Genomic DNA, 24,930 nt, shown 5'->3' with positions numbered 1-24,930 from the left:
GGGGGTCCTCCTGGACTCGGCTCCTGCTTGAAGAGCAGGTGGCAGCCATGGCCAGGAGGGCCTTTGTGCAGCTTTGCGTTGTGTGCCAGTTATGCCCTTTCCCGGATTGGGAGGCCCTTCGAACAGTCACTCATGCCCTTGTTATCTCCTACATAGACTATTGCAATGTGCTCTACATGGGGCTATCCTTGAAGAGTATCCAGAAGCTACAGCTAGTCCAGAATGCAGCCGCGCGGGTTATTTTTGGTGCCCCTAGATCAGCACACGTAACACCTCTACTACGTGAGCTGCACTGGGTACCAGTCTGCTTCCGGGTCCAATTCAAGGTGTTGGTTATCACCTTTAAAGCCCTACATGGCATGGGGCCAGGTTATCTGAGGGACCGCCTCTTCCCCATTACATCAACCCGTCCCACCCAGTCATGCAGGGAGGGCATGCTGTGGACCCTGACTACAAGGGAATTCCGTTTGGCAGGGTCCAGGAAGCAGGCCTTCTCTGCAGTAGTTCCTGCCCTGTGGAACACACTGCCCCCGGAGGTGAGGTTGGCCCCATTGCTCCTGGCCTTCTGGAGTAACCTGAAGACTTGGCTCTGCCGTCTTGCTTGGGGTGGAGAAGGGAAGCAGCTCTGCTTGGGGATGGCTAGCATCCAAGAGAACTTCTCACGTACATGGCCTGTGTTAGATCTTGCCACTTGGACTTTATTTTTCATTCCTATTTTTATAGTTATTTATTACTGGTATTTATGGTTTTATATATTGTATTTATATTTTATATTTATTGTTTTAATTATTTCCATTGTAAACCGCCCAGAGTCCCTCTGGTGGGAGGAGATGGGCGGGGACAAATTTGATAAATAAAATAAATAAATACTTTGCTGACTAATAGAAAAAACCATGCTAATCAAAAAAGACTTTAAAACAGAAGTTTGACAGTGTAAACCTTACCCATTTTGAGTAGAAGATACATAGCTAAGCAAAATAGTTGTTTAATGAAATATCACAGAAGTGAAAGCACAGAGTTTGCACAAAATGAGGGTTGTGTCTTCATCCTAGATTTCCTCATTTCTTGTTTCTCTCTCTCAGATTCTTTGTTCATTTCCACTTTTGATCTTTCGTAATCTGATACTTAAATTTTAATTTTGTCTTTAGCCTCCACAAGCATCTTTTGTTTCCAGGACAAATAAAGCAAAATCTAATAGACTACTTTTGGGTGAATGTGTTTTAGGATTAGCATGTTCCTTGGTGTGCTATGCAAAACCAGCCATTGAGGCCTGAAAATCATGGTTTGTTATTTCTGAAGGCAGCCAGTTGCAACTCACTCAACAGATAATGGCTAAATCATGGCTTATTATGAGGCTTAAAATCAACTGAATCAATACATCGGGAGGTGTTTTTTCCTGTACTGGGTTGGAACAATAAATGCCTTAACTTTTTCCTTTCCTCAGGGTGGAAATTATGAGTTAGTCATAGCAAACCACAAAGTCATGTCAAGATCGCCTATTGCAGTGTAACTGCCCTGCCCCCCTTTTTTTAACGGCTGTAGTTTTTCTAGGCCATCTAAATTACTTGCAAGCTTTTGAGTTTCCAGGATCTCTCTCGGGTAGATAAAAAAAACCAAAAAAAAAGGGAAGGAAGGAATTCTCTCCCTTTCGGAAGAGTGACTGGGAGAGAGAAGATCGCAAGAACTGTGCGCTGTGCCTGTCACATGTAACGCAAAGACCGCCTTTATATGATATTACTGCTCTTTGCAGCCGCGGAGCCTTCCCGCGACCAGCAACTGCTACGAGGGCGGCGGCGGCGGCTGCCAAGCAAAAGCGCGAGGCGGCCAGCGCTGCCCGGAAGCGCCTTCGCTCTCCAGGGAGACACAGCTGGAGCACGTGGCCCCGCGCCGGAAGACTCCATCTCCCGGCCTGCACCGGGGTGACTTCCGCCCCCGCCCAGGCGCAGACCGGCTCGGGGGCTCAGGCATGGCGTTCGTGCTGCTGGGGCGGTGCGCGCGGAGGGCGCCGGGCCTTCCCCGGCGGGGGAGCGCAGAAGCCGCGGCGGCGGCAGGTGAGGGCTCCGAGGGGGGGTTCCTCGCTTCGGGCACCGCCGGCGCGGGAGGAGCCCGGCGGGAGGCCTCTCGGCCAGCGCAGCCGGGCGGGAAGGGCGAAGGACGGGCGCGGCCTCCGGTGTGGAGCCAAGGAGCCCCTGCCCGTGGCAGGCGGGCGTCCAGCAGGGGAAGCCCCGGGAGGGACAGGCAGAGCTGGTCCGAAACGCGCGGAGGCACTATTATGGGATGCTCCGGGGTATTCTCAGGTAATCCCTTCGTGCCTTGGAAGGGGCAAAAGAGGGGAAGGCGTCTGACTGGAATGCCCTTCCGAGAGGCTTAAAAACCTGGCGGCTTTTAAGGGCTTTTCGGGACAACCCTGAAATCCTGGAATTTGTGCGCGCGCACCCATGGGCCCCCTCCCAAAATAATAAAATTAAATAAATGTACATAGGGAGCAGGGCGTGTCTTTCCTGCCTGCTCCTCTAGTTTGCATTCAAGGGGTGGGAATGCGGTCGGACTGATGGTTAGGTTGCCCCTTTTAAATGGACCCAAACTAGTTTAAAGGCAAAGAGAATAACTAAAGGCAGCATTATTTAACTTCCTCCTCCGAGGAGCAGCTGCGTTATGTTTAGAATTGGGGTAGCTCTTCAGGACCACCAAGCCAGTAAATTATGAATCGGTGTCTACTAATCGAAGAGAATATTTGTAGCTCAAGGTTGAACTTGTCTGCTTGCACAGGAATTGTGAACACAGGAAAATAAACAGCATATCCTTTGTTTCTAAAAAGTGAATCACCAGCTTGTTTGCCTGGCAGAAAAAGTAATGGTACAGATGGTACCACCTTGGCAATACTTTTTGTCAGCTGTGAGGAAAGAAATAGGCAGGTGAATCCACAGTAACATTTATATATTAAATGTCCTGTATGCCAGTGTTTCTCAACCGTGGCAACTTTAAAATGGGTGGACTTCAACTCCCATTCCCATGCTGACTGGGGAATTCTGGAAGTTGAAGTCTGCCCATCTTAAAGTTGCCAAGGTTGAGAAACTGCTGTATGCCTTCCCTTTATAATTGTAAGGGCATTAAAGGCAGCTCACAGCAAATAAAACATTGGCAGGAAATAGTAGCCTGATTCTCCCAGCCCTAGAATATTGTTACATCTACAAGGCATTAAATCTACTGAAAATATTGTTGGTAGCGAACTTGTAGGCTAGACTAGGAACTCATGGCAGCAAAAAAAAAACAACATAATGGAAGAAGGCAGTGGCAAACTACTTCAATATGTGCAAGTCCCTCCATAGCATCAAGAGTGGAAACTTGACTCAGTAGAGTTTTTTCCTATTTATGTCATATATTCAAATGAAGTAAACATTTAGGTGACAGTAGTCTAATGACTGCCCATAGCATTGCTAAAAGAGGTTTATCATTTCACTATCAGAGGCTGTTGTTTCAGTGTTACGGTTTGAATTCTGAGGACTTCCAGGGACCATATTTTCCATTTCTCATGTTCTCTTGGTTCTCTTTCTCAGGGAAAGGTTTTCTAGGTCCATGGGACTCCTTTAGGGCAGTTGTGGTTTGTATAGTGTCCATAAGAACTGCATTAATAACTTTCTGTGCAGTGTGCCATTGGGAGAAACAAACTAGATTCAGACACCCATTGTCCTTGTTCGTAGAACATGCTAAACTCTGATTTTTTATAGTATGTTTTAAATAGTCTTTTGCGATGCTGTCACAAAATCCATTATAAGTTCTTGTACTTGATCCTAATTATGGCATTATTTCTGCCTGAAGTATTCAAGTAGCATGTGAACAAAGTTATTTTGATACCGCACTGGTACAGGTATAATGTTCTTATCTATTTCTAACCTACCTACACAGATTGCTTTTTTTTTCTTTCTACTTCTAGGTCATTTGGAGAACCTTGCTTGTTTTAATTGTTCCTCCATGAGGCAAATAAAACATTTGTAAGTATACATCTTCATAGCGCTGTTACTAATGACCTGCCTATTTTGACAGTTTATAGAATGGAGGAAGCTGCTGAAAACCACCCGGCTCTTATAATAGATGGTATATGTATGTTTGCGATTGATAAACGGAAAGTGCAAAAGATGGACTTTTTTGAGGTGTAGCTTGAAGTCTAGCCCTTGGTTGGCAAGTGATACTTGTGTGGTTCTTTTACCTTTTTACAGTACCAAAATAGATCTTTCCCTTTAATTCTTTTTCCATTTCTGTTCAGTCACAACTTCTCATATTCATGCCGTTTTGTTTCCTCCCTTCCCAATGCAGCCACCCCTTCTTCCATCTCAATCCTCCCCCATTATTTTTTGGTTGTTTGTGTTGGAAGGTGAACGGTGTATGTGTATGTGTATTGTGCGCAGGTGTATTTTGTGTGAAAATTGTATGTATATGACAATGTTTGCTATTAAGATGGAGGAGGTACCTGATTTTATAGGCAATACATTTTAATCAGGAGTTCTTAATTATGGGATTTTGTTTTCCTGTGGCACTTTTGTGGAGTATAGCTTCTGGCAAGTTTGTTTGGAGACACATATGTTTATATGCACACCTACAAGTGTGAGATGTGTACACATTTATTGGAGAGGAGGAACTCTGCAGAATTGGTTTCAGCTGGGTTTCACCTTAGGTTGATAAGGTGAGATGCTAGGCACTGCACAGGATTTTTATCTGTGTTTACCTTTTCCTAAGGTGTGTTGACATCTTTTGGGGTAAATAAGATAGTTGTCCTTAAGGCTGTTGCTGTATTTTGGTTTAACATGAATAGACTAAAACTTTAATAATAAAGTTGTTACAGTTTTGAAGTATTTCCAATGTGTAGTGCAAAGCAAAAAGCTATTTCCTTTTCTCCGAAGTAGCGGGGTAATTTTGAAATGTTTCCAAATGTCCAATCCAGAAAGGAAATGGCAAAGGAACTCTGCCATTTAAATGCAGAAAATATTTACGACTTCCAACTTTTATCATCTGTAGTCTCATGGCCTACAGAGTTATTGGTGGCCTGGAGAATTATTGGTGCTGTAATCTTACAATATCTGAGGGTGACAAGCTGCTTTCCCCTCTTTTAGAGGACAGGAAGGATGGAAATAATTATCTCTTGTTTGGCAGATCAGGGAATTACAGGGAAAAGGAATGGGAGTTTATAGAATGCTGTGCAATTATTTCCAGTAGAAAATGTTTATTATCCTGATTATGGTATCTGTAAATATCCCAAATATTATAAGGTAAAGCCAGTATATAGAAGGCAGAGGTTCATTCTGGATGTTAATGACAAACCACAGCAAGCTACTAATATCATTAGTTTGGTATGAATGATTATTAAAGCAATTATTCTATAAGGTTTGAACATCTTCATTTTCCCAGTGTGCTTGTAAAAATATTTTTTAAAAGTTTGTTCGAAGCAAAAAACTAATTTTAATAAGCTGTTGGAGATACACTGGTTCATGAAGGTTTATGATCAGTATATCATATGTTATAACTATAAGCATAGCTGATTATTGCAGAAAATTACATCCTTTTTTTCTATAATAGGGGGGGAAGAATGTCCACAGAATTAGATTTCTTCATCTAAATGGTAGCTAGGAGTAGGTGGAAAGGTTGAGGCAGTGGTGAAATAATAGACTTTTGAGTACAGAAATTTTGAAAAGTTGAAATGTGTGCAATATAAATGTATATATTTATATGCTATCTTTCTGCCTGTACACCAAATGTAAGTCATCTAGTTATTTAATGAAATGAATTATGCATAAATTACATTAGAAAATATTTCTTTTTTTCAAGCTTTTGTCACGGTGTGACTGTGGGTTCTTTTACAGTTAGATGTTCTTGTGCCTTTAAGGAGGACAGTTGTTTCATGGAGACAGTGGAGGTTTTTGTGTTACTTTTGCTATGTGACAGCACAAGGCCATACCTGAGCTGCTTCTCCCTATTTTCTCTCTCTCCTGCTGTTTCACACCAGCATATCAGCAGCCATGCCTGGCTACAAAAGCCATGTACTACAGCTTTCTATTAAAAAAAACCCCCAAACCCTGCCCTAAAGCCACTTTTTTCATTTTGTTTCCTCTGTAGCCTTGTATCTCTAGCTAAGAGGCAATTATAGATTAGTGAGAAATTCCAGAAATATTCCTCCAACGTATGAGGAACATGTCAGGAGAAAATTGGGTAATGCAGTGAAGAACCAAGGGAAAGCTGGCAGATTTCTAGCCTGCATAGCAATAACTCTAAACTGGCATTGCTCTAGTTAACCATTTAACTGTGTTAGCTTGGCTCAGGGTCTTTAGAATCATTTCAGGATTTCCTCTATTTCTTTCATTGCCCATATGACTCCAGCTATTTTCCTTGTCCAGATGGAAAGTGTTTTCTCTGTTGCTACTCAGAAATTTTGGGTTTTCCTTCTCTCCTCTTTTTGGCAGCCCCCTGACCAGGCAAGCTCAGTCAGCACCAATCTCCTTTTTAGCCTGGGTACTCTCCAGCTGCCTCCACTTCTGTTGGGGGTTTCTTTCGCCACAGCCCCCTGTTTCAGCCAAAGAAGAGACTGTCCCTGCGATCAGCCCTTACTGGTGCATTGCCTTTCAAACAGACGGTGGTAGGTGTGTTGGCCCAGAGATCCTACTACTTACTACAGGACTTGATAAAGAAGCCTCAAGTTACCCTTAATTCCTGATAATTACATGAAGTAGCAGTTCTCTTTGCAACTGTATGGCGATGGTTTGCCATTACCGTCTTCCAGCATGGTTTTTGATTTCCCAGACTAGCCCACAGATACACAGAGAGTCCTATCTAAGTATAGTCTTGCTTTGCTCCTGAACCAGCCAAAACAGGTAAGGTTCCACTTGCTGAGGCAAGTGACCTATAGAGAATACCTTATTTCCAGGCCTTTCTACATACAAAAAAATACCACAATTCCTTAAATTTAAATCAGGTATTCTACAGAGGTTCTTCTTGTTTTCATGGAAATGTTGTTATAGTGGGAAAGCTGGTAAACGTTTTGATGTTCTTTTTTTTCCTGACAGCTGCTTAAAAGGTATCGCTGACCTAAATTCCAAACAGCCTCAGCTAGAAGGGTTTATGTTGGCTAGCTGGAGTATAGGAATAGCTAGATTACCACAGTTCCCCATCCCTCACAGAGTGAAGCATGCGCACAAGGACTGTGTATGGATTAATAAGTTAGGGAATGCTGCACATTTACTGAAGTGTAAATCTGTGGGATGGCATCATATTTAAATATCCCTTAAGTCCTGAGAGTTGGGGTCAAAAACCCCTATAGGAATGGGGAAATACTGTTTTAGAAGAAGGTGAAGCTAATACTATTTGATTTTTAAATTTTCAAGTTTGGCTTCTTATTTCTCATTATGTTCTTGTAAATTCCCTTAATTCATCTATTATATGATAAATTCATTTCTCACTCATGACCCTTTCCCCCATGCTCATTTTTTCATTTCTGTGGAACTTCCTTGTTAAACATTTTTCTTCAGTGTTTTGGTGGAGCATCTTGCTTTGCTGTTTGAAAGTTTAAACAGTAAGCTCAGAATTTCTAGCAGTTAAGCATTTTCTTTTTTTTGAACTCTTTATTTTTTCTGTTGCCATAGCATTTTGTGCTTCCACAGACTCAAATGTACAGCAGCAGTATTTATGCTTAGAAACATCTAATTATATACATGCTTTGTATGAATGAATCATAGAGTTGGATGTAGGCCATCAAGGCTAATCAGTGGATTTGCAGGGTAGAAATCTAAATTGAGGCATCCTCAGCAGTTGACTGTATGGCCCAGCCTTTCTCAACCTTTTGACCCTGGAGGAACCCTTTAAATATTTTTCAGGCCTCAGGGAACCCCTGCACATTCAGGCTCAAATATAGGCCAGAAGTTACAAAATTATTATATTCGTTTCATGTGTAGGCCTGTATATGTGCATTAACAATGTTCTTAAACTAAAAAGAAACAATGAAATTTACCTCTTCAGTGTGAAGTTGCCCAAATTTGAACTAATTTTTAAAATAAATCGTGATCTCGTGATCTCCCAGGGAACCCCTAGTGACCTCTGCAGAACCCTAGGGTGCCGCGCAACCCTGGTTGAGACACCTTGCTATAGCCTCTACCTGAACATATTCAATGAAGGGGAGCCCACCACCATTTCGACAAGCATTCTCTTCACCCAAGTCATTACTGTATGCTTTGAATGGTATCTCTGTCAGGACTGAATCTTGTGATACCCCACTTGCTACCTCTCCCCAGTTTGATGAGGAACCATTGACCTGTACCCTTTGACAATGTTTTTTGGGTCAACTATGTATCCACTTATTTTTGCAGCCCACATTTGACTAGCTTGCTGATCAGAATGTCATGCAGTACTTGGTCAGCTACATCCATTCTTTCTCCACCCCCAGATATTTTCCCCGGAAATGAGTCTCTCCTAGTGAGGAATGGTAACGGATTTGAGCTTGACGTGTAATAAGTTCTTCCAGTGTCATCCTGGAAATAATAGTTCTGAAAGTTCATGAATCCAAAGTTCTTTATTGCAAGGACAGTATTGCCTTTTGGCACTGCTTGTTATGTGCAACAGCTACAGGTTGTTGTCAAAATAATAGGACAAGAGTTGCTGATAATTGGAATTTTATAGCTATTTTTTAAAATGAATTAATTTAGCAAAACTGTATGTCCTAGGCAGTAGGCAGCTTATATTGCAGTTCAACACAATACAGCAAAATTGTGCAATAATTAATAGTTCTCTGGATAATTATATCCATGAACTTCCCGGTAAATCACCAGATGACACAATCAAAACTTGGTAGATAATTTCTGATCCCAGAAGCCTCTGCAGAAAGGTGGTGCTTAGCCACCCTCCTGAATATTCAAAGGTGGGAGCCATCCTGACTTTGGTGGGGGGCAAACCGTTCCATAGAGGTTAAGGTTTCTTTTGTCCCCATAATGGAGGGGGCGGCATGAAACATGGAAACATCCTTTGTTAATGGACCTGGGTGGTGTATTGTATTGGTGTATTGGCGTTCTAGATAAACTGCAGGTTTTCCATGTGGAGACAAACTGAAGTTTCTCAATTATGCAGTTTTGGTGGGCCAACTTAATTGCTATAAGGTATGCTATTAATATTAAAATCTTTTTCTTTTTTTTACAGGCCTGATCATTTTAAATATTGCACTAATACATCACCTTACATTTATTGTACAAAAGATTGGACAAAAGGATCAGAAAAAAGACAGTGTATAGTTCAGAGATCATTTGATTCCTGGTGGCTATCTCCTAATAGAGGTCTTTCAGGACCTTGTTTGCTTACAGTACGGAACTGGCATTCCTCACCATCCAGAAATGATGACTCTGTAATAGAAAAATCATTGAAGTCTCTTAAAGACAAAAATAAGAAGTTAGAAGAAGGAGGGCCTGTTTATAGTCCAACAGTAGAAGATACAGTAGTTAAAAAATCTATTGGACAGAAGATTGTTGATGAAGTGAAGCATTACTATCATGGCTTTCGGTTGCTATGGATTGATTCAAAAATTGCTGCAAGGATGCTCTGGCAAATTCTTCACGGCAGTTCTTTAACCCGTCGGGAACGGAGACAGGTACTTTGTCCATGATATTCTTCTTGGGACTGAAATTTGAATAATATTCTTTAAATTAAGTAATACCTAACAAATGTAGATACTCTAATGTTTAGTGAAAGTGACACTAGATGTTCAGTTCTTGTATTGAATGAATGAAACATCAGAAGTAAATCAAAGAAACATATGAAGAAATATTTAACAAAAGATTAGGTGTATATACACACAAAAATGTAGAATATTTGCATTCATTATATATAAAGAATGGAGTACAGTAGATAGGGTAAAATGTTAATTTAGTTAAGAAAGGATGACCCGATTTGAATAATTCAGTAACACAATGATTTAATACATCATAATAGGTCCTCATTATCTGATTTTTCTTGTTAACATATAAAAACTGGCTAATTTATATACTGAGAAAATTTCAGCTGTCAGCTGATGTTGAGCCACTTTTACTCAGTAGTGATTATAGTTTAATAGTGCTGCTTATGCCTCTGCTGAGAGAGAAATCATATAGTATTCAGTAGGGCCTACTATACTCCCAATTAACTGTGTGGGATTGCTGCTTTAGTTGTAGTAAAACTGATGTTTTGGAACAGGAGAAGTTTGGAGCAAGGGAGTAGCTGTGGACTGTTTTCTTTTTCCTGTTGTGATAAACAGAAATTTGTTTTTGTTTACAGTTCCTTCGGATATGTGCTGATCTCTTTCGGCTGGTCCCTTTTCTTGTCTTTATTGTTGTTCCATTCATGGAATTCTTGCTTCCAGTAGCTTTAAAGCTGTTCCCCAATATGCTTCCTTCAACATTTGAGACAAAGTCTAAGAAGGTAATAGCTATACTGATATGTACTTGTATAAATGTGGGAAAGTATGGAGTGGTAGTATCCCTGGTTAAAACAACTGCTGATCTGTACACATGAGTGCTTCAGAACCCATCCCCTCTACTAGGGAAAGTCTTAACATGCTGTCCACAGAACCCTCTCTGTAATAACTATATATTCATGGTTGATTTTTTTTTTAATCCATTCAATCATGCCTGATTCTCGGAGACTGCCTGGACAAGTCTCTGCAGTTTTCTTGGCAGGGTTTTTCAGAAGTGGTTTGCCATTGCCTCCTTCATGTGGCTGAGAGAAAGTGACTGGCCCAAGGTCACCCAGCTGGCTTTGTGCCCAAGGCGGGACTAGAACTCCCCGTCTCCTGGTTTCTAGTATGATGCCTTAACCACTACACCAAACTGGATCTTTCATGGTTGTTAAGGTATGCTTAATTAAATGTAAATGGGGTGCCGAATAAGGAATTGGAGTGTCCTGTAATGGAAGGTGGAAGACCATTTTGGGATCTCTGTCCCATTTCTTTACTTTTAAAATTACATTTAATTAAAAAAAAGTTTTTATTTGTGTGAGGCATCTCTCCGTCTTTTAAAGAAAAATAAGGATGGGTTTAGTTAATTCCTAGAAATGTGATTGGAATGCAGTTAGTCCATATGTCTTTATTGTGTTATAGTGGCCCTTTTGAACAAAGGGACTTCACAAATTTGAATGCAAATGTTTGAATTTGTATTTGTTTCTTACTGATAGGTTAATTATGTATAAGACTAGTTTTGTAAATACATATGCTTTGGGGAATTTTTGGTTTATCTTTTTTTATGTATACCCGATAATGATTTTTTTTAAAAAAAATGTTGCATACCGATTGCTTTAGGAGGCCTAAAGCAAGAGGCATTGATACTTCGGTAGAAGCATAGAATCATGGGATTGGAAGGGACCTTGGAGATTTTCTAGTCCAACCCCCTTCCGAGGGCAGAAATCCTCAGACCATCCTGGACAAATGATTGTTCAACCTTTGTCTGAAAACCTTCGGGAGCATCTGTGAAAACATTCTGCTTGTTGGCCTAAGGGGCATTTATTGTGTTTAAATGTAAATGTTTGTGCACTTGTTAGGCTGATAATCTGCTGGGGAGAATTTAGTGTAAGAATTTCAGGTTAGACTTGCAGGAGAAATTGACTTCATAAAAGTGCCTGTGGAGTGCCTTACACAGATATTAAAGGAAAGAAATTTAAGTGTATGCGGAAAATACCTTGATGAAACAGTTGAAGAGTGGCTGTTCATTAGGATAATCATATGCAAAGCTTACATGCTTAATTAGGAATGAATCCATTTCGTTTGGCTGGACTTGTTTTTCAGTAAATGTTCATAGGCTAGAAGAGTGTTGCTAAATACAGCGGCATTCAGTCTGATGTTTAATAGTGTGCCAAGCAGACATAATAGGAAAACTATTTTTAATGTGTATCTGAGCAGCTTTCTATTAAAATGTTTTTCTTTCTTAATAGGAAGAGAGGTTGAAGAAGGAATTGAGAGTAAAGCTTGAAGTGGCTAAATTTCTTCAAGATACTATTGAAGAGATTGCCTTAAAAAATAAAGCAGCTAAAGGGAATGCTACTAAGGATTTCTCATCTTTCTTTCAAAAGGTATTCAGTTTGACTTAATTAAACGTATGTTGTTACATTTTAGCACTAGGTTCCCAGGTGGATAACAATAGATACATCTGATATAATAGTTAACGTTTCTTAAAGTAAATGCCCGTGTTTCTGAGTAAAAATTCTAGAAACAGTGTGAAGACTTTATAGTATACATTTTCTATTTTCAGATACGTGAAACTGGTGAAAGACCAAGTAATGAAGAGATTTTACGATTTTCTAAACTGTTTGAAGATGAACTAACTCTTGATAATCTCACAAGACCCCAACTGGTTGCTCTGTGTAAACTGTTAGAACTTCAGTCAATTGGAACAAACAACTTTCTTCGCTTCCAACTAATAATGAGACTGAGAAGTATGAAAGCAGATGATAAAGTAAGGGAATCTTTTTGTTTATGGTTTGTTTAAAGAAACTATATTATGGAAAAGAAAATTTAATTACTTTAGAGTCATGATGTATGAGAGAAATTTAGGAATGGAAGAACAAATTTCACCAAATCAAGACAGCTGCCAGCAGGTACTATTCTGTGATACTTTTTTAATTAACAGCTTCTGCTATCCTAAGGGATCAGGAAGTCTTTATAAATTCTTTTTAGAATTGCCAATATTAAGCCCACAGTCAGTCCATATACAGACACTTCCCAGATGAGTAAAAAAAAGTAATTCATTTGGTGTGATTTGTTTATGTGGGTGATTTCCATCGAATATGACTTCGGCTCATCTATTTTAACATGGCTTCTATTTAATCTATTTTACCAAAAGATAGAAACTGTAATCTTGATACCAACAAGCATTTGTGAAGGTTCTTTATGCTGGATTCATTATAATGGTTGCTTATTTCTGAATATTGAATAATGAGTTTCTATAAGCTACGGATAATATTCTTTTGTCCTGTCTAGCTGATATCTGAGGAAGGTGTGGGTAGCCTGACAGTAAAAGAATTACAGGCAGCCTGTCGAGCAAGAGGTATGAGAGCACTGGGTGTCACAGAAGAACGTTTAAAGGAACAGCTGAAGCAGGTACTGTTCTGCTAGGAATGTCAAGAGGTTTTTGTTACAAGGCCAAACTCACACTGGACTCTGATGGCAACCATAGGCACAGAAATGCTCAGATTTTCTTCTTGAGCAAAAACAGCTCACGAACTGGGAAAGTGCTGCTAAAAACCACCAGTGTGGTTATAGTGTTAGATCTAATTCTAACTTAAGCTTGAAACCAATGGCCTAATTTTGAACTGTTGTGAGAACAGTGAGAAGCAAGGGTGGGAACTCCATAGGGTGGCACAAACTTCTTTAAGCCAGAATGGGAGAAAAACAAAATAAAATGCACTGCCTGTGAGATGGAGCACCCTGCTCTTTCTGCCTTTGGTGGGGGAGGCCTGATTTCTGCAGACACCCAGGTTTTTAAGCAATAACTAAGAGAGCATAGTTAGTACCCTTAGGTCTGGCTCTTTCACTTGAGAATTCCTAGATAGATAGATAGATAGATAGATAGATAGATAGATAGATAGATAGATAGATAGATAGATAGATTCTCATCCTTTAAACAAATCTGGAAGGAGATTTTATCAAAGAAATGAGTTCTGCAAGTAATTTTTGGAATTTTTATTGAATGCTAAAACTTCCCACCTCGTGATTGTGAAATCTATAAAAGCACAATAGAATATTCAGGATCATGATATTCCTAACAACTTACGTTTTTCAGAACTTGGAGCTCTGTCTATGGAACAGCTAGATTGTCATAGCTTTTGTTATCCTGGACTTGATATTTCAGGCCTTCCTGAGTATATTTTCAGTATTACTTGTATGATGTAGTGTGTTGTAACTGTTAATACTTTTCCAGCCCTGATCTTACAATATCCAAAAACCTTACCTCGAGAAGAGATGTTGCTCTGAGGCAAATTATGCAGTACCTCTGTTTCAGTTTTTAATTATTGAATCACCCATTTTGTGTGTCCTGCTTGGAAACAGTATTGCCAGTACGAAGACCTAAGATCTAACTTCCACCTGAAGGCCTTCTTTTAAAGGAATGTTTCATAATTGCTTTAGTATGCTGCTCTGCATCAAACCCCTTGATGAATAGAACCGTAACCGGAAAATCTGTCCTTATATTTTATCTTTTAATTGCAGTGGTTAGACTTGCATCTGAATCAAGAAATCCCAACTTCACTGCTTTTATTATCCAGAGCAATGTACCTTCCAGATACTCTGTCACCAGCTGACCAGCTGAAAACAACCTTGCAAATACTCCCTGAGAATGTGGTAAGCCTTGTTATGTGGACACCTTTTTTCTATGAATTAGTTGTGTTTGAAGCAGTTGGTGCATTTGTTATACAGGTAGTACTCACTTAACCATTTGTTTAATGATGGTTCGGACTTACGATGGTGCTGGGGAAAACACCTATGATCGGTTCTCATGCTTCTGACTGTTGTGGCCTCCTTGCGGTCATGTGATGATGATTTGGGTGCTTGGCAAGCGGTTCACATTTATAACTCGCTCCGCTCTGTGGTCACGTGCTTGCCATTTTCGACCTTCCCGGCGGCTTCTGGCAAGCAAAATCAATGGGGGACCCAAGTGATTCACTTAACCACATGGTTCACTTAACTCCTGCAATGATTTGCCACACAAAAGTCATAAAATTGGGTGGGATTTGCTTAAGGACTGCTTTGCTTAGCAACCAAAATTCTGGTCCCAATTGTGGCCGTTAAGTGAGGACTACCTGTAATATGATTATATCATTAGGAATTTTAGACATTTGGGGGATATCTTGTTTTATGTTCCACATCCACACCTTTATATGACCGTTGATAATGTTAGAATTCTTACTGAAGCTCATGGTGACCCTTTGGTCATTCTGGAGTGAGTTTTCATGTTATCTGTTTGGTGGAAACCTGATCATTAAAGACAAGTTCAGCTTGTGTCCCTCAATAGGTGTTCATGTATCTTTACCATGGACAACAAGACAAAGTCGCTGGAAGAAGGATTAGCTTGTCATGACAGAATTGTTTGTCTTGTGATTTAGCACAGCAGAAGGATAGCCCTTTGGGAGCTAAATATGCGGCTTGACAAGCTGTGATACTGTTCTAGTTTGCTTCATTCAAAGATTATTTTTCACTTTGACAATCAGTCCAAAAAACCTGCTGTTTTCTATGTGATATCTGAAATAAATAACATACTCATTTATGTTACTTCTGCAACTTGTTTAGATGCCTCTATCTCCAAGTTTACCAATTATGTATTATGATTTATTTTAAAAGTATACAAAAAATGTCATTTGTTTTCTTTAAACACTTGGAGCAGTAATTTGAGAAAAACAATACCTGTAGACTCTGACGGACTCTTTAATCTATTTGGAATGTTTATCTTACTACTTTTATATTTTGCCTCTTAATTTCCTTGGCTGTGGACTTGGAGGAGACAGGTGTTGCAGTCCATTACCATATGGAGGGCTGCAATTTCCTTCTTCTGGACCATTTTCTTTCCATCCTGTTAGTTGGCTTCTCAAAACTTCTGGTCAGTCTCTGTTGAAGATGATATTGTGTACTTGAGTGAAAATAGGATTAGGTTTCCTGTGATAGAGATTGCAGGAACTAGCTGGTTGATCTGCAAACACAGATCTTAGTATCCTATAGGAAAGTCTGGCAGCTCTGTATGTTGATAGATTTTTTTTTTCAAATAAGGCAAAAGAAGCTCAGGTGAAAGCAGCAGAAGTGGAAGGAGAAAAAGTTGACAACAAAGCCAGATTGGAAGCAACTCTTCAAGAAGAAGAAGCTATTAGAAAAGAACACCACGAGAAAGAGTTGGAAAAGCTTTCCGAAGCAGCTGAAAAAGCCAAAGAGACTCTTCAGGTTGCTGAAAGGGTAGGCAAATAAGGCATCAATTTGGGGAGGATAGAAGTCCTCCAAAGGAAAGAAAGAGAAATAAGACATTGGCATTCTTCTTCCAAGAACATTGGTTAAAAATCCATGCATTCATCTAGCAATTCCAAAGTGCACATTCAAATGTCAAATCATATTTAATGCATCTAATTGTTGTGTTTTTGTGTTCCTGAAGGAGGCGATAGTAGATCTGGATGCTTCAGCTCTGAACAAAGGCCGTATAGATGCAGCTGCTGGACAAGAGCCGGCAAAAGTGGATTTAACTCTCCAGTCAGAGATTTTGAAAGACACAGCCCCAGTATTGGAAGGCATTAAGGTAAATGTTACTGTGGGTAGGAGACAATGGGATGCTGTAAACCACAGCACAAATTCTGCAAGGGGGGTGAGGAAGTTAATGCTTGCTTTATCCAGGTTAGCTGATATATCCAGTTATGAGAGATACAGAGAAGGGTGGAACTGACTTAATTCATTGCCTGCTGGTAACTTAAGGTTTCAGCAACATTACTTCAAGTAAGGGTGGGCAAATCTTTGGGTCTTATGTGAACCCCAAAATAAAGGACAGCTTCAGTTAAGTTAGGTTAAACTAACTTAAGCATGATCAATTGTCTCTACCAGTCCCTGGTCACAGGAGCCTAAACATTCTAACAGGAGTTTTACTACATTTTCCCTCTAATAACACTAAGGGGATTGCACCACAATGAGCCAATAAAGGCTCTTCTGTGGGCAGCGAATGTTAGCTGTGTAAGGTACTTAGCAAGTATTAATGTGTACTTCATACTTATGGATAAAAGGTGATTGGGGCTCTGCTTAAATCAGTCTATTCTTCATTGATACTGTGCTGCTTAAGAAGTGGTCTCGCCTGGTCATAACCCTTGAGAAAGCAGGTCAGGACTGTAAACCCAGGGAAAGACTGATTTAAGGATCTACTGTAATTCCACTTACGCTGAAAACCATCTGTGTTAAGAAAGTAAGGCCAACTGGGTAGAAGTGAAGTGTTGGCCAGAAGAGGCAGGTAGAGAAAGGGTCCACTTGTGCTCTGTGCTGGAGGTGAGCTATCAATTTGGCTTCAAAGAATTTGACAACTGTTGGCACATAATGCCCCCCCACTACAGAATTTATTCAGAAGAATTTGAAAATAGCACTTGAAGGGGCACTGCGCGTAGGTACCATTGACCCTTCTGCCATCAGATCTCTGGGAAACCGTCCCAGGGATTTATAGTGGGACTTGCTTGATTTTGAGCCCATTTATGCACCATGTGTGAGTGTTTGGTCTCTTCGGAAGGAATATAACCTTGGCTTTTAGTATAATTGATCTTACACTGATCTTCTTTACCAGAGCATTCAAAGCTCTTTTAGCTGTGGGGACCTTGGAAGGATCTCTGGGTTAGCCACGTAAAGTGGGATGGAGAGATGCTTGTCCGTCGCCCTAAGAGGATGAAAATTCAGGTTGCCTAAGCAACCCACCAGGACACTGATGTAAACATTAAACCGAAGTGGAAGAGTGTATAGCTTCTTTTAACTCCCCGGCATTTTGGAACAGGATTTGATAGACGCCCTATTTAACAATGACCACATAGCACTTTCAGAGAGGTGCTTTTATAAAGAATTCAAATAAGTCATAAGAGGAATCTTACGTGGATCTAGCCTCTAGTTTTCTCCAGAGAGAAAATTCTCCAGGAAATAGAATCAGATGTGATTTCTTATCAATGAAAGCTGTATATAAAGAGATTCTAATAATAGAGTCTTTCTTTTTTTCTTTCTTTCTTGGCACTCAAGCCCCCAGAAATAATGCCACCAGGGGGGAAAAACATTTTTAAAGAAAACTTTTCAGCAACATTTTAGCCCTAACAAGCACTCTCTTCCCATACTTAGCCCACCAAAAATAGTCTTGCCACCAAAAGTCATGGCTTTCTGTCTTGCCTGCTATATCCCTCAGCTTCTCTGACAACTAAAATAAAAAAGGAGAGTTGCCTGCAGCCTTTTCAGAGTTGGCATTTGCCTTTTGTTTCCATCTGGAAAGTTTTAATATACAATACTATTTTTCTCCTTCTCTAGCCATATCTAAAATAATTTACTGCTTATTCCTTCTCCCTAGAGAACTAGCTGCATGTATGGTAGATGGAGTTGTTAATACTTGAACTAAACTAATATTGAAGAAGAATAATGAAAAAATAGTTTTCTAACATGACATCACAGGCACTTAATACGCCTGCAGTCACTTCCCTTGGTGCCCTGAGGAATTGTTGCCAGAACTTGATGTGTTATGACTGGCCACATGGCCCCAGGGACCATTTTGTCAGTGGGTGAGCCTGCCTTGTGCTGCTGTAGTTTTATTTCCTTTTTAGAGTTATATGCCACTGACTTGGTTCGGACTCATGGTATGGTCAAGCATGTTTTTAAAATTTTAAATGTGCCTAAGTTAAGGACCCCTGATCTGTACTAGAAATGCTGTAGAAAACCTGTGGGAAAGTTCTTTGCTAGAAAATTAACAAAAATATTGTCAAATTAAACTGGTTTCACAAACCGAACAGAATATTTTCAAAGTTGGTGTAGATTCACTGTTTCCGTTTCATGTTGTCAGCATTTCCCGGTAAAAGTGTTTTACTTGAAAGATACCTATTGTGTTTTCCACTTTGAATGTGCAGGGTCCATGTTTTAAATATTTCAGCTGTCTAGATTTATGTAAGCATTACTCTGTTTTTTTATACTGTTTCACTTATTAAAAACTTCTCATTAATTTGGACGTACTTTCAGTGATACTATTCATGGGATTTTTTTTTCTGGGTTCCTAAGAAATTATATTAGTGTTTATATGTTGTGTGTTTGTATGTGTGTATTGCAGGCACTCATAATAATGATATAATTTATCTAAGCAAATAATATAATTCATTATAACTCTTTCCTGTCTTGCATAGCGCGCTGCATAGCATAGCATACTTCATAGGATAGCCAGTTTCTAACTCAGGCTGTGAAAGTTTGTAGTGCAGCAGGATGCATGAAAAGCACAAGAAGGTATGTGAATTTAGCCTTAGCATAAAAAGTAAGCTTATCAACTACATTGCAATAGTGTCACATTTAATTAAAAAAATCATTTATTGTTGCTTTACCCAGATTTAAGTAATATGTTATGCATAAGTAGAAAATCTTGTTAACATTCACTTATGAGTACTTACCGTTTCCACAAAAATTTGAAACATGGTTGTTTTGTGGACTCTTAAGTGACATAAGTGAGCAACCTCCTGCCCTTCTGGTCTTCAGATTGCTCCTGGCTAAACTCCTGTGCCATTTTTTTTCTCAGTTTCTCTTCTTTTTCGTTTTTTCTTTTCACTGCTTTTTTCCTCTGGGGACTGCCCTGGCCTTAAATGGCCAAAGAAGTGGCTTATTATCTCTGTCAGGATGGCTGGCATTGCCATTCTTGGGGCTCTACCTTCTGGTCACTCCAAGGGCATCTTCAAAAGCCATGCCCAGGGCCACAGCGAAACCCACATTACTTTCTTGGAAATGATGGGCCATCCTCAGTCCCTTCAGGGAGCTTGCTTACTCTCCTGAAATTGATGGGATCATCTTCATCTGCACTTTTATTGTTAAGTGAAGCAAATAAGTAGTGCAGAGCTTTCTCCCTCAAATCCAAACACTTAATCAACGGAAAGGTGACTCCTTTCCTCTTCACATGACAGCCACTATCTTGGATAGGCCCAGGAGAGGGAAGTGCTATCCTGCCCAACCCTTCAGAATGTACCAACAAAGGTCGTCTTTCCCATGACTCCTTTTCACGCTCTTGTCTGTTATCCTTAGACATGCTCATGGGGCATGTTCTCAGCTTGGAGGTAAAACAGCAGCACCGTTAGCTCAGGACCCAGTCCTCCAACTGTTTCACCAGGTGTTGGTACCCCAGTAACAAGTGTTATGAGCGTTCTTGTGGGTAGCCAAGGATTCATGGCAGAAGACCCAAGAGAAGGAGTGTGCATTTTTTCCCCCTTCTCCACATGACCTCTTCCAAATCATCATGGAGGCTTCAAAGTGAAAATCCTGCCAGAAACCACTCAATAATAGCTGCCTACGTTCATTTGTGGTTCTCATTCTTGAAGATACTTCAGATTCTGCTAAGGCATGTGCATTGCTTGTCAAATCCTTATTACTGCCTTCACGCTCTGCTGGACAAGGCATTTCTGTGGTTTGCTCTGCCCTGTAGGATTTCACAGAAAGCAGGCTGTAGGAGCTGAATGCTAGTGATTGCAATAGTTCACTAGGGTTCCATAAACCATATAATTAGGGCTAGTAATTCAGCTCCCCAAAAGGGAAAAAGAACATAATTTGTTTTTCTTAATCAAAATCCATTGCTCCCAAAGGCTACCACTGTAGTGACATGCTTAGTCAAGATGCTGTTATTCGTGGCTGTTCTTTCAGTAACTATTATTTCAGTTTGCTTACCTTTGGAGATGCAGTTCAGGGATTGGAATATTAATTCATATGATTTGAGAGTTTACTGTGTTCAAAACCAGTGGGGGCCTTTACAGTTCCCCAGAGTATTCTTGTCACTGACGTCTAGGTAACAATCCCTGACTATTTCAGATCTCTCGATTTATGATATGCGTAGTAACAGAATGATGAGCGAAGGGGTGTCCATTAGGTTGGAATGTCTTCTGAATGGTGAATAGGACGTTACGTGTGTATAAAATATTGGATGGATTTTGTCCAATGCATCTGAAGTCTGTTAAAATGAGGTCTAGTAAAACAAGGGCATTGTTCTTTCTGCACTCATATTTCAGTCCCATTATTCCTTTGCACAGAGGTAGTCCACTGTGAAGTTTAGCGGGCCCTGCAGATAGATGGGAACATATTACCATATGGAAGGGTGGGGAAGTACATGTTCCCTTGATGATTGGTTCCTATAATAAATAGGGTTGGCAAAATAGATACGGGGCAGATTTGAGTTGTGGGCTGGCCCTTGTGTCTGTATCATTGCAGCCTTGCTGTTTTGAGTAAATGGCTGACTGAAAGCTGTAAATTTCTTGAAGTGCTACAACAATCTGTTCTTTTTATTCCATAAGTTAGATTTTTTTTTAAAAAAGTCATAAAGGACCCACTAATCACGTACCCTAATTTCCTGGCCAGAGATGGAATGGCTAGTTGGCATGCAAGGATCAGCTTAAGCAGTCCCACCAAGGACTAAATAGCTCTATTACAACGCAATATCCAGGGGATGACTAGAGCAAGCAAGGGCCATGCAGGGTGTATTTCAATTGATGCCAGGCATCCAGAACAAGTGGGTATGTTTGCTTATGTCCCCATTTCACAGTGTTTTGAATTCTACTTGGGATGAGGCCAAATGTTAATGGGCACATTTCTCTGAAAAACATGGAATTTGTAGGGGGAACATGCGCCACTCCTATCCGAACATATTCTTTTATATTTCAAGGAAGAAACATGGTTACGTATTTCACAGTCAGACTGAATTAAATCATGTTCTATATTAAATTATATTCTATATTCTATTTAAATTCTATTAAATTAATAGAAATGTAATTCAAATCGTACTGATCTCTTCCTGGATATAGTACAGTGGAATGGCGTCCAGAGGGACAAGGCGTCTCACTGTAGCATCACTTACCTTTACATCTCTTGATTTCTGGATCTCCCATAGAGCCTCCTGTGTAATTTTTTTACATGTGCAGCAAGATGTTGAGAGCAAGTGAGGCTTAAATTCTTTTTCCTTTCCATTTATTCAGGGTGAGGAAATAACAAAAGAAGAGATTGATATGCTAAGTGATGCTTGTACTAAACTGAAGGAACAAAAGAAATCGCTAACAAAGGAGAAGGAGGAACTTGAGGATCTCAAGGATGATGTGCAGGAATACAGTGAGGTAAGACAAGAGGAAAGGTCAGCTAAAGGAGCCAATACCCGCTTTGGCTTTTATTGGGAAAGGAAGATGAGTGATTACATGATCTGTACTACTGCCAAGATGCTTTTCAGGATCTCCCAGCTCTGATAGAAACAGGTCATTTGCTGCTGTAAGAGACGCCGGTTCTTTGCTGAGTCATGTCAGTTATTTTCAGCTGTGGCTCTTGCTTCTTTTCCGCTCAAAATACAGCCTGCCTTATGTGTTTCTCCCAGTGCTTGAAGGCTCACATGGCAGAGTGGATCACAGTCACTGGCTTTATTTTGTTAATCACCTGTGTGTCTCCTCCTGTCCTGGACCTTGCCACGTTGTTCAGATCTGCCACTGGTTCTGTGATGGCCTAGAGGGGAAATGCCTGGGTTGGGTATCAGCCAGGGGAGCAACAGTGTGAATGCCTTCCCCACTTGGAGCCGTTCTATGTTCAGGGGAACCTGGTGGCTTTCATAGACCTGGAGTGGGTTGCCGGTAAGCCAGAAATGGCTCCCGCAGCCTTTGGTGCAACTCTTCTCCCTCCCTCCCCCCACTTTTTTATCAAAGATTTATGGTGTAAAAATGTTTTGTTTTGATCCTCAGGATTTGCAGGAGATCAAGGAATTATCTAAGACTGGACCAGAAGACATAGTTGAAGAATCCAAAGCAAGCAAGAGGCTGACTAAAAAAGTGAATCGAATGATTGGGCAGATTGATAGAATTATTCAGGAGTTAGAGAGAGACCAAAAAACAGTAGACGTACAGTTGGGCGGTGATGTTAGTCCTCCCGTTGGGTAAGTGATTGGCAATATGACTGAGGGAGATTAGTTTTATCATCGCGATCAGTTTAAGGAAGCGGTTTTTGTTGGGAGGGATCAGCTTTTGAGGAGCAAAAGCAGGCTGCATCATGGAGGGTGCCCTAGCCTAAAAAGGCCTTGTTACTCTTGGCTTCTTCCTTATATTTTTTTTAAAAATCAGGTTGCAGGTAACTGTGATTTCCACCGTGATGGTGTATGCATGAATTCATCCTTGGTAGTAACTGCTTGCTTTACTACAGGCTGCATTTCCCATTTAGGGAGAATCTCATCAGCATCAGTGAGCTTATTAATGTAATGAAACAGCTTCAGAAAATACCGGAAAGCAAACTGAACAAGCTGGCCGAAGCGTTGGATGAAAATAGAGATGGCAAAATCGACATAGATGATGTTGTGAAGGTGAGTCCATGGAAGAGGAGACCAGGCAATTGTTTTACCTACGTATTGCAAGTATTGCTTTTGTATTCCTGGAAGTGCAGCAGAAACTTCTGTAAGTGAACTTGGGACCAAGCCTAAATTTAACGCTATGCTTTTATTGTGTCTAATGCTGTGCTTTGAACTGTCTTCTGGCTGCTGTATCTGCATAAAGTATCACGGAATGCAGCTTTCCCCTTCCGTTGTGTGGATCTCAGTTCGTAGAAATGCCTATCGCTAGCCAGAAGGGAAGCCCTAAACAGGATTAAGATGTAGCACAAGACACTTTTTGACTCCCCATTGAAGGTAATTTCCCTGAACTGGTCATTCAAAGGCAGGGAGATCAGTCTTCATGTTGGATTAATGGAACAAGTGTGGGCCATTAATATGATACGATATAAAGGAAGGCTTTTTTAGGGCCTACAGCTTCATCTACTTTCACCGATTAGAGATTCAGGAATGGTGTTTCTGTGATCAGATTTAGACGAGTGAGGTAGAGATTTGGGTGTGTGTGTCTGAGGAGCAAAGTCAGCGCTCCTGTACGTTTGTCAGAGAAATAATATACCCAAACAACAATATTTGTTCATGGGAAATGCCTGTTCCATTGGAAAATGCATATTGCTGTTTCTAAGCTACTGTACCATATGTTATTTTGCCATTGAGTAACGCTGGACTTGAGAACCAGCTTGTTGCTTAAGATAACATGTTTTAGTTACTTTCCTGTTTAAAGTTTTTCAAAATAGTTAGGAAGAAAACCTAAGTTTTCTACATAACACTATTTTTTTAAATGTTTGCTTAGGTGATAGAATTGATTGACAAAGAGGATATTGATATTTCTACCAAGCAAGTAGCAGAGATAGTATCACTGTTGCAGAAGGAAGAAAAACTAGAAGAAATAGAGAAGACGAAAGAAAATGCTGAGAAGGAAGTTGCAGAAGTGAAGAACTAGCCTTCACAGAAGTTCAAAAGTTGCATCAAATAAGACATCATGCACACCTTAGTCAGTACTTAATAGCTGTGAGATGAAGAACGATGGTAATTTTTCAACTAATCAAAGCTAAATTGGGCAGAGGGAGACATTTCTCTGATCAAACAGAGACAAATTATCATTCCATGAAGTAGAAACCGTTCTGGTCTTCTAAGACATCAACCCATCTTCTGCATTCACGTTGATTCTTTGGTGTGCTGTGGTGATTCAGTCTCTTTGTCTCCAGATTGTGATATAAATTAGAAATTTCTTTGCAGTGCACAAGGAGTCAGCTTCTCCTTTTAAAACAATACTAGATTTACTCGGCACGGACGTGTATTTTTCTTCTTAGAAAAGTGAAGATCTCTACAGCAAAATTCCCAATACTGAAACCATTCAAAAATGGCTAATCAGGTGAAGGTTGGTTTCTGAAAGTTCTGTAATTGCTTTGGGTTAACACATGTAGAACTGCAGTGCATCCATAATTTAAAAACAACAACAATCCTTTCATAATATTTTTATTTTGACTTCGCTGATTTTTCAATACTAAAGAAAAGGTAGAGAAAAAGATTTGCACTATTTGGTTGCCAATACACACACTTTAAAAACTGTTTAAATTTTCCCATCCCTCTATAATCCTGCTGATCTTCCTCTCAGTTTTATCCATTTATCCAGCTTCACTAATATAGAACCTGGACTTCTAGAGTTTGCAGATCAGCTGTTGGTTGGATGCAAGGCAAATTTGAAATTGTGAAAAAAATCTATCGAAATACTGCTTATATAATAGGTATATCTAATTACAAGGTTTTTCACCTCGGGCATGAAATAACTAAAGTAACAAACTGAAAACATCGTATAAAAGTTGCCTATATACTCAGGACAGTTAAAGGCCTGCTGAAATTAGTACCTTCCTTAGTT

General features: G+C 40.1%; 1 protein-coding gene across 2 annotated transcripts; it reads left to right on the top strand.

Moving 5' to 3' along the window:
- Positions 1 to 1,953: 1,953 nt before the first annotated feature.
- Positions 1,954 to 24,505, top strand: LETM1 (leucine zipper and EF-hand containing transmembrane protein 1). 2 transcript variants are annotated; one of them, XM_063304605.1, is made up of 14 exons: positions 1,954 to 2,051; positions 3,935 to 3,992; positions 9,172 to 9,616; positions 10,279 to 10,422; positions 11,926 to 12,063; positions 12,243 to 12,446; positions 12,971 to 13,090; positions 14,198 to 14,329; positions 15,749 to 15,928; positions 16,122 to 16,262; positions 21,676 to 21,810; positions 22,420 to 22,610; positions 22,892 to 23,030; positions 23,845 to 24,505. In XM_063304605.1, exons 1-14 carry the CDS (start codon positions 1,967 to 1,969, stop codon positions 23,992 to 23,994), a joined length of 2,262 nt encoding a protein of 753 aa, XP_063160675.1. In that variant the 5' UTR covers positions 1,954 to 1,966; the 3' UTR covers positions 23,995 to 24,505. The 2 variants fall into 2 exon arrangements, with proteins under 2 accessions (XP_063160675.1, XP_063160674.1); XM_063304604.1 differs by lacking the exon at positions 1,954 to 2,051 and having other exon boundaries at positions 3,939 to 3,992; positions 22,874 to 23,030.
- Positions 24,506 to 24,930: the final 425 nt, after the last annotated feature.

The sequence above is a fragment of the Candoia aspera genome, chromosome 5 (genome assembly GCF_035149785.1).
Source record: "Candoia aspera isolate rCanAsp1 chromosome 5, rCanAsp1.hap2, whole genome shotgun sequence".
Classification (NCBI taxonomy): Eukaryota; Metazoa; Chordata; class Lepidosauria; order Squamata; family Boidae; genus Candoia; species Candoia aspera.
Note: the sequence above shows the minus strand (reverse complement) of the source record. Positions and strands in the feature narration are given on the sequence as shown.